General features: G+C 32.7%; 1 protein-coding gene across 1 annotated transcript; it reads right to left on the bottom strand.

Annotated features, from left to right (window-relative positions):
- Positions 1-2,216: 2,216 nt before the first annotated feature.
- On the bottom strand, positions 2,217-4,246 carry LOC101514130 (uncharacterized). The gene is made up of 2 exons (XM_004516633.1): positions 2,832-4,246; positions 2,217-2,721 (listed from the first exon to the last, which is right to left on the bottom strand). The coding sequence occupies exons 1-2, from the start codon at positions 4,244-4,246 to the stop codon at positions 2,217-2,219; spliced, it is 1,920 nt and encodes a 639-aa protein (XP_004516690.1).
- Positions 4,247-10,911: the final 6,665 nt, after the last annotated feature.

Below are 10,911 nucleotides of genomic sequence, written 5' to 3'. Positions count from 1 at the left end.
AATGAGAATTAAGAATGGGGAATCTCTTAATGACTTATTTACTGAATGTTTTGTCTTGAAAATCGTTAAGTTAAATGAGAATTAAGAATGGGGAATCTCTTAATGACTTATTTACTGAATGTTTTGTCTTGAAAATCGTTAAGTTAAATGAGAATTAAGAATGGGGAATCTCTTAATGACTTATTTACTGAATGTTTTGTCTTGAAAATCGTTAAGTTAAATGAGAATTAAGAATGGGGAATCTCTTAATGACTTATTTACTGAATGTTTTGTCTTGAAAATCGTTAAGTTAAATGAGAATTAAGAATGGGGAATCTCTTAATGACTTATTTACTGAATGTTTTGTCTTGAAAATCGTTAAGTTAAATGAGAATTAAGAATGGGGAATCTCTTAATGACTTATTTACTGAATGTTTTGTCTTGAAAATCGTTAAGTTAAATGAGAATTAAGAATGGGGAATCTCTTAATGACTTATTTACTGAATGTTTTGTCTTGAAAATCGTTAAGTTAAATGAGAATTAAGAATGGGGAATCTCTTAATGACTTATTTACTGAATGTTTTGTCTTGAAAATCGTTAAGTTAAATGAGAATTAAGAATGGGGAATCTCTTAATGACTTATTTACTGAATGTTTTGTCTTGAAAATCGTTAAGTTAAATGAGAATTAAGAATGGGGAATCTCTTAATGACTTATTATTTGGCAACACAGGGACTCATCAGAACTGACAAAATCGACTTAGAAATCGATTTGGTCATGCAAAAACTCAGCAGAACTGACCAAATCGATTTGGCAATCGATTGGCTCAGCAAAAGTCCTTATTTTGAGTTAGATAATCGATTTCTCAATTGATTTATCAATGCTTTGGTCAGTTATGTATTACTTGATGGTTTGAGAACTTCATTTTGAGTTCATTGTTAATTGACAAGCATTATATGAACTTTTAGCATATGGAAAATCCCTTTAAGGTGCATGCTTAGATGAAAGGTTATTTTGTGCATTTAAAACTTAAATGTTATGTGTTATCTGTTAATTTCGGTTGGTGACCCCTTACAATTATTGTGGAAATCTGGGCTTTGCCCTCAGATGAGAGTCAGGACGGTCCTACCGGTTCGTACCCTACGGACGGGAATGGAGATGGGAACGCGTGATTGCAGTTACATTAGGAGGATCTCACGGGGCGCGTGGAGATACTCAGGGTGTATAGCTTTTTGGTAGGATGATCAGATTAGGATGATGTATAGGAACTAGGTGTCCATCTTTTCGGATTGGAGTATTTTTAGTTTGGAAAACTGTACTTATACTAATATTGTCAGTTTGACTTTTTACTTGAATGGGTTCCATGTACCATTTGTTGTTGTGTAAATGTTTGGGATTTATAATTGGAGAAACTCTTCCGCTGTTTGTAAATTATAATGACTCAATTATTCATCCAAAGGCATTTCCTGATTCAATTCTTTGTTCGTTTTTAATTACTTTTAAAAAAAAAAATATACCCTCGCTTTGGAAAACGGGGTGTTACAAACACTTACTCAAGATATGGTTTAATTTCATCACAATTAATCAACACGTGTACTTGAGCAGATTTCCATTCGTTATCTGTTAGATAATGTGTTCCAAACTTCCCAGCCGGTCGACCTCATTTCAGCAAGATGGATAGTGAAGGTTGGAGATCATCACATTCTAAATGACGATTAATACTTAAATTTGTGGTTGACAACAAATTGCATGACTTGAAATAATGAGAACAAAAATAAGTTGTCTCACGTTGTATATAGTCGGCGCATATGGAGCCTTCAACCCTAGCCTTGTTGGTCACTACCCGCTTTGAGACTCCCATACATCTGCACATTTAATCATTAAATGTCTATTAAGTAAGTTATAATAAACATGTAATCTATTAAAAAAATCAACCACAAAAGTTACCTTTCAAATGGATACATCCACCGGTAATGCACTGGACCACCTAACATTGCTTCATAGGCAAGATGTGTTGGAAGATGCTCCATTGAGTCAAAGAAACCTGGTGGAAAAATCCTTTCTAACTTGCATATGATAATTGGAATGTTATCATTTAACTTAACTAAGTCGTCCAACCTCAATGTATTGCAACAAAGATCCTTGAAGTATCGACTTCGCTTAGTTAATGGTTTCCAAATAAATTATGGCAAGGAATGAAATGCAATTGGGAGTAAACATTCCATGAAAACATGACAGTCATGGGAGTAAACATTCCATGAAAACATGACAGTCATGGCTCTTCATCCCGTGTATCGTACCATTCTCAACATTGACACACCTAGCAAGGTTTGAAGCATAGCCATAAGGCATTCTCAATTCCTTAAGCCATTTACAAACCAACTTGACATCTGATGATGTCAAAGTGTAATTTGCCTTTGGTTTACCCTTCTTTCCGTTAGATAAGACTTTCATCTCCAAGTCCCCGCAAAAGCATAATAAAGACAAGTCTTTTCTCGCCTTTTCATTATACTTTGTTTTACCTTTAATATTCATAACAATGTTAAATATATTATCGAAGACATTTTTCTCTATGTGCATCACATCGAGGTTCTGCCTTAACAAGTTATCCTTCCAATATGGAAGATCCCAAAAAACACTTCGTTTTTTCCAATTATGACCCACTCCATCCCCGTTCAATTTCTTTTTCCAATCAATTTCAGTCACTTTTGGAAAATTACTCACCCCCCCGATATCTCTTGCCCTGTGTAAATGTAAGGTTAACCGTCTTTCTCATCCCTATTTTTTGTAAAACTTCTTTTACTTCTTTTGAAAGCGTGATTAACTAGCAAGAATCGACGATGACAATGAAACCAAGAATTCTTACCGCCATATTTCAAAGTGAAAGCTTTTGTGTCTTCCATACAATGAGGACATGCCAACTTACCTTGTGTTCCCCATCCAGATAACATACCATAGGCGGAAAAATCATTAATTGTCCACATCAAGCATGCTTTCATGATGAAGTTTTGTTTTGTGGATATATCATAGGTCAAAATGTCGTTGGACCACAATCGTTGCAAATCATCAATCAATGGTTGCAAGTAGACATCTATATTTTGTTTGGGATTAGAAGGTCCAGGTATGAGACAAGTCAAAAATAAGTATGGTTTGGTCATGCACATTTCAGGGGGAAGATTGTATGGAGTGAGTATAACTGGCCAACAAGAGTATGAAGAAGCAGACGTTTGAATATAAGGAGTAAATCCATCTGAACATAGACCCAACCTTACATTTCTAGGGTCACTAGCAAAGTCAGTATATACATCGTCAAAATGTTTCCACGCTTTTCCATCAGACGGATGGCGAAGGACGTTTGAACTCTTTTTATTCTCGTGATGCCATCTCATTTCAGCTGCAGACTCTGTTGATGCATACAATCTTTGTAATCTAGGAATGATAGGGAAATAAAACATTCTTTTTGCTGGAACATCTTTGTATTTTCCCATACCAGTCTTACATGGAATGAACCTAGGAGAATGACAAATTTTGCACTCAGATAATTTGTTATCATCCTTGTAATATAACATACACCCTTTCTTACAACAATCAATCTTCTCAACCTTCAACCCTAACTTTGATACGAATTGTGTTGCTTGGTAATAGTTATCGAGCAAGCATGTTGGCACTGGACATACACTTTTAAGCATTTTTGTAACAAAATCTATACATTTTTGTGGAACATGCCAATTAGACCTAATTGCTAGAAGTTGAACACATATTGAAAACATTGATTGAGTAGCCCCCTCGTAGATGGGCTTGTTGGTGGATATCAACTTGTCATAAAACCGTTTTGCATCTTCGTTAGGCAACTCATCCTCAGCAAATGTCTCATTTCCCATGTTAGTGTTCACATCAATGAAATCTCGATAAGGCCTAAAAGCATCAAACACCATTTCATCCACTGCATTAAATTGGTCGTCATGATGTACAATCCTACTACTAGTCGAACCACCCCTTGTTTCAACCATTAGCTTCACTTCTTCGTGTTCAGTCCAAATCCAATAATCTGGTTGAAATCCATCTCGATACAAGTGAAGTCTAACAGTAGTTGCTGCAGATATCTTCATACACTTGCATTTTATACACGAACACCTTATCCCTCCCTCAGATATACAAATCGGTTGTTTCAAAGCCCTCTTCACAAAATCTTTAACACCATTAACATACTCCTTTTTCAATCCGCGTCTATTTTCATGCACCCTATTGTACATCGAAGTACGATCCATTTACTATAAGACCAAAACTTAACTTTTCAATCACTAAATAAGTATGAAAAATTATAGAGATAAATAAACTCACGAACCTAACAAGTTTATGCAATATATCTGAGTCATATAGAATAAATTCCAACAGAACAAAGATTAATATTCAAACAGTAACATAATTTCCAATTTATATTAGGGCACTGCATAACAATGCAATTAACTAATTAGTTAGATCATTAGATTGAAAACAAAGTATAATCAAATTAAATCAGGAGCAATTTAAACAAAGTATAGGGAGGTTTTTCAAATCAGCCTTAGATTGCACTTGAACATCATATTTTAGTATAAGAGCAATTTAAACAAAGTATAGGGAGGTTTTCCAAACTTGCATTGAACATCATATTTTAGTATATGAGCAATTTAAACAAAGTATAGGGAGGAAAATCAGCCTTAGATTGCACTTGAACATCAGATTTTAGTATAGGAGCAATTTAAACAAAGTATAGGGAGGTTTTCCAAACTTGCATTGAACATCAGATTTTAGTATAAGAGCAATTTAAACAAAATATAGGGAGGAAAATCAGCTTTAGATTGCACTTGAACATCATATTTTAGTATAGGAGCAATTTAAACAAAGTATAGGGAGGTTTTCCAAACTTGCATTGAACATCAGATTTTAGTTTAGTTAGATTGCACTTTTACAGAGTTCGGCGAGGTTTTCCAAATCAGCCTTATGCAGGTCAAATCTGTGTAGTTTGAGTAATGTATATTCTGGAGCTCAATTTAATCTATTGCTAGAAAATTACTGGATACTATTTCAACAAGTGACTCACATCTCAACATATATTTCATTACACAACAAGTATAATTTTAACAAAATTTAGGATATGCAGACATGGAGAGAAAAAGCAGAAAAAGCAGCTAACAGGTATAAATTCAACATGTACACCTTTCTAATTTTTAGCATATTGTACTCTACGAAGCCTCTCAACCTCCACAACATATGCAAACATGGGGAGAAAAAGCAGAAAAAGGAGCTAACATAAGCATTTAACAGCATTGAATAATTTTATATTTGTTCTTAAATCACATTCATATAGAACCGATGCACTAAACAGAACTGATGCACTAAACATAACCGATGCACTAAATATCTCCCACAACAACAATAATGATATTCATTTAAGCTAAGTGAACAAATCGATAGAGAGCAATAAAAATTTGCTGGAAAACAAATATGATAAATCAACAAACAAACTTAACAACCTCCATATTAATAACAAAGTATAATCAAATTAACAGCATCCATACCCTTCAAGTGCTTATAATCCTCCCCCCTCCAAATTACGATTTGTTGTTTATCGAAATTCACCAGGATACAGGGGACCAGGTCAACAAATGTTCCTGCAGTGCAACAACAAAAAGGAATGAAGAGTAGTAATGGTAAAGTCAGAAGATAACAGTTTAATTAATCACTTATCCCAAAAGCGTTGATCATATAAACACTTAAGTTTAAGCTATATTTATTTATAAAAAATATAAAATAAAGTTAAATCGTTTTCATATAAGCTATAAGTTGTTTTCATAACCTATCATGGACAGTTTATGGAAATAAACTTAAAACAATTTATAAACATGTTCATAAGTTGTTTCCATAAACTCTATCAAGCAGTCTCACAAGTTTTTATGACAGTAGATAAATTCAAATAAGTCAATTTAGATAGACCTTTAATATAAATTTCTCAATATAACTTTGAATATATAGCTTAGAAGGTTAGTCCTCGTAATGTAATTCAATTCTTTCCAAAATATGACACAATTGCAAATAGTTATATTTTATAACAAATCCGGGAATGTATTGAAAAATGCCATAGTCACAAACACATTAAGTGTTGGAGTTAACTTTAAAACAAAAATAACAAATGTTGAATTGTAGCAGCACATAAATATTTTGAATAAGTGATAAATAAATACCAATAGCACATTTCAGTTATATTAAAGATGGAATTCAAAGTCAAGTAAAAACAAATAAATATTTATTTAGTCATCTATGTCCTTAGTAAACAAATGTAAACATTTCATACGAAGAATAATATCTAATGTGCACTACAATTGAATGAAGGTAAAATGTAATAGTATTAACAAGATCAGTTTTACATACAAAATCACTTATGCAAAATGTGATACTTGTCTCCTGGATCATGCTTATTGACATACATGAGAAGTTTGATCTCATCAAGGCTTTGATCAAAGAAATCTTTGTTGTTCTTTATAATTTTAATACAAACATCTACGCCTGTGTGCAGGTCATGAGCTTGTATAGCTTTACTAAATGCAGCAGATCCCATACTCAGTGACATGATAGTGGCCAGCTATTACAGAATTTAAAACAACATGGAAATTCTTGTCCTCCTCAAAGCCAGTTCTGAATAACAAAACATGGTTTTAGAAGGCATGTCAAGGTGAAAGAATCTCACCATTTCAACAATATTTTGATCAAATTCTCATGACGGGGAAATGTATATCATATTATCTCCAGAACAATATCTACTTCATTTCTTGTAAGAATAAAATTGTGGAATAGAAAAACTTTAGGAATTTACAGCAATTATATCAAGTCTTCCAGAGCACAGGACTATACTCTCAATCACACAAGATTCATATTGTCAATCGCAAATTGTGGAAAATAGTAGTTTGTTTAAATTCTGCTATACAACAGTGCTATAGCGATGCTATTTGACAACATTTTGAACAAAATAGCATATCGCCAAAAAGTAGAAGCAAAGCACTGCTAGCCGCTATTTAACAAACACTGCACAAGATCTAACATATTATCATCAACTAAGAAGCTAGGATCACTTTAAACATTCATTTTGACAGTGTTGATTTTATGATTACTACATGAGGGCACAAGTACAAGTTCGCAATAGATGCACTAAAAATCTCCCACAACAACAATAATGATATTCATTTAAGCTAAGTGAACAAATCAATAGAGAACAATAAAAATTTGCTGGAAAACAAATATGATAAATCATGCAACCAGAAACGCAGAAAAATGAAAAAATGAACAAGAAATACAGAAAAATGAACCAAAAATGCAGAAAACATGTCAAGTTATCCACCGTTCCTGTATTACCACTACCAGTTACCCTTATTACCAAATTTTACTTCACATTATACAACTGAAACGGCTACACTGAGAGTGAGACGACAAAACTTACATTGAGAATGGAGACGGCGAGAGGGTCACGAGTTCGGTTGACGTTGACGGTTTCGAGAGGATCATGGGTTCGAGAGGGGGAAGGGTTTGATAGCTAGGGTACCGAGTGGGTGACGTGATGGAACCCTTGATGCGTCGGCGATTTCACGGTGTTGGGTTCAGAATCGGTGATGGTTCAAATTGTAGGGTTAGTGACGATGACGAGTCTGAGTGAGAGTGAAAGGGCTCGCGTTCTAATTACAATCTGATAGTACACATCTGATTTTATTAAAAAATTTAATTTTAAAAAATCATAAACTTAGCATCGGCCCCTCTGACGCTATCTATTAATATAAAAAATAAAAATTAAATTAATAAACTAGTGTTTGACTTATTTTACTTAGCGTCGGCCACTACGACGCTACGTGTTAATAAAATTGAAAAATAATTTTTTTTGCCTTAGCGTCAGTTGGGCCGACACTACGCCTACGCTAGTTAGCGTCGGTGTCAGGGGCCGACGCTAAATATTGCAGCTAAAATGCAATTTTCTAGTAGTGTGTTAGCTTATCTTGCTAGGATTCTTGACATTTTATGCTTAAATGAGTTGTTAATACCTTAAATGTGTTTATTGGATCCTTAAAGACTTAGTTCGAATCTTGAGGGTGGTTAATTAGATACTAGTTCGTTTATTGTTCACTGTAACTTTCGGGGATGAAATTTCTTTAACGATAGGAGAATTATAACACCCCAAATTTTATAATAAGTTATTTCATTAATTTAATAGGATTTTAAAGGATTAATTTAGTATTAGTAATGTTTTAGAATTTATGTTGATTAATAAATATGGTTAATTTTCTTTAGTTTTATATACTTGCTATAACATGGTGATTTTTATACATATTTATTGTAATTTAATAATTAATATAAAGTATTGACATAATATTATTTATTTATTTTATCATTTTAACTATTCTCTAAAGATAGTAATATGTTAATGTGAGATTTTTAGCAACTAATAGATTTTTAAAATGTTAATTATTTTAGTTATTTTAGTTGGTAAAATATTAGTAATATTTTGTGGATAAAATTGTATATTATAAGAAGTGTTGAAAAAGAGTTGTGGCTCCTTTAAAAGACTTTAAAATAAAAAAATAAAAATATTTATTTAATTTTATAGACCTCACTAGAATTGCACCTTCGATTTTTACCGCTCCACATCCCTTGTTTAGGAATGTCTGCCTGACTGTCACTTTTCTATATGTTTCTATTTGGCTATATCTAGGGTTCACAAAGAAATTAAAATGTTTTCCTTTTTTCGTAGAAACCGTGCTCTATACCCTCTAGTAGTCATCTCCAGATCTTCACTTCGATCATGCCTAAGAGATGACGACAAAACATGATGAACCACCGTCTTCATTTTAGTTGGGATTCAATCCAAGGAATTGTAATCATAACCTGTAGTACAAAATAACTTGAAAAGGCGAAGCCACAATTGATGTTTTAATAGTCCAATTCCTAGCTTTCCTCCTACTGATTTGACGAAGAATTTTGGGTAACACTTCTTTGACTCATCCAATGGAAGCGATGATCACGTTAAGATTACAAGTTTGATGGAGTTCTTGTGTGTGCTTTTGTATTTGTTCCAAGGAATTGCTTATACTTGGGCCATGTATCCTTGGTCCATGTGATGATATTTTGATTTTACTTGAGTGATTTTGATATTATAATGTGATATGATTTTTCTTAAATATTTTGATATATAATAATGTGTTATGATTCGGTTTATTATGATTGTTTGCATGTAATAATGACAATTGATAGAGTACTATAGTACATGTCCCTATTCATGCGGTTTAAAAAAATACTCATAGTCGTGCCCGTATGTATCAACTTTAATAGTCGTACCCTTACTCACTGGGTACGCGAGTGCTCGTACTCATACCCATTACCTATATTTTAACTAAAATAGATCGATAAATAAATGATATTGTTGTCATTAAATTTAAAAACTATCCAAATATCTTAAATTCAATCATAAAGTATTATAAACAAAAATATTTTCTAACTCAACATTTTAAATGAACACACACTATAATACATATTCAAATATCCATAATAATACTTTATGAAGTTGCAAGTTCTACGACAATATTATTCGAGATCTGTAAAAACAATTAATAAGAAGTTGCAAGTATAATTATAAAGTCACAATTAATAAGAAATAACTCTTTGTTATAAAGTCACAATTATTTACCTATTCATTATAATCAAATTCTTAAAAAGTTTGCAAACGTTTATCTGTCAATTAAAAATATTATAGTGGTCAAATGATATTAATAGATGTTAAATATAAAAGAAAATAATTAATTAAACTAAATACTAATATAATAAATAAATAAATAATATATTTATATACTACTTAATTTTGCGGGTAATTATATATCTCTATGCCCATATCCATTATGCGGGTTTTTACCCTACCTATTGTGGGTTTTTTTGCGGGTACCCAGTGAGTGTGAATCTAATTGTCATCCCGTGTTCTTCTTATTTATATTATACTATCGACATAATTTCAAAATTCACCTCATTCCTTGTTTGTGTTTGACTAGCTTGGCAATGTGTTTGCGAAATCACAATTATTACAGATTAATGAGTCTTAAAGTTCAAGTTTGAGAGAAACTTCGCTCTGATAGGTCAGACTAGGAATGAGAGTTATTAGTTGTATTATATTTATTTAATTAGAAACGACTTTGTTTGAAAACCTTATAAGTACTAATAAAATTTTGAAATTAAATTAAAAAATAATACTAAAATTAAGTTTATCAAGATTGCACTATTTTATACAAGAAAAATAAAGTTTAAAGTATTCTGATCACTAGTGCAATTAAACCTTGTTAGATCGGTTCCTATGTACTTGTTAGATCGGTTTCTTATCCGATCTAACATCAAACGTTGTAATAAATAGTTAATTATTAAATCAGCTAAAATAATAGATGTAACAAGTCACATTAAAAAATGATTTATTAGATCGGTTAAATTTGAACCAATATAACAAGTCACACTACAAGAATTTTTGAAGTTTGCGACACTTGACCTGCGACGGTTCTGAAATAACCGCCCTCACCACCACATTGCGACGGTTCCTGGGGCAGTTTTCGTCAACCGCCGCCACCATACCACCATATAAAGCACGCGATTTTCACCTCACCACCAGTTAGCGACGGTTCCTGGGGCGGTTTTAAGCAACCGTCGTCGTTTAGGCCAATACAACTCTCTTTGTGTTTCGTTTTCCAGATTTTGTAATGTAATTTGTCAATCCCGCGTGTATTCTTTTCTTAGCCCCGCGCACATCCTTCCTCAACCCTAAAATTTCTGAAAACCCCCAAATCTCTCAACCTGTCAACCCTAAAACTTCTGAAGGAAACGAAATCGAAGACAAATGAAATCTACTCTGTAAAAGAAGGTGATTTATCATCTTGGAAAC

This window comes from Cicer arietinum, chromosome 7 (genome assembly GCF_000331145.2).
Source record: "Cicer arietinum cultivar CDC Frontier isolate Library 1 chromosome 7, Cicar.CDCFrontier_v2.0, whole genome shotgun sequence".
NCBI classification, from domain to species: domain Eukaryota; kingdom Viridiplantae; phylum Streptophyta; class Magnoliopsida; order Fabales; family Fabaceae; genus Cicer; species Cicer arietinum.
This window is presented reverse-complemented; position numbering and strand designations above follow the sequence as displayed.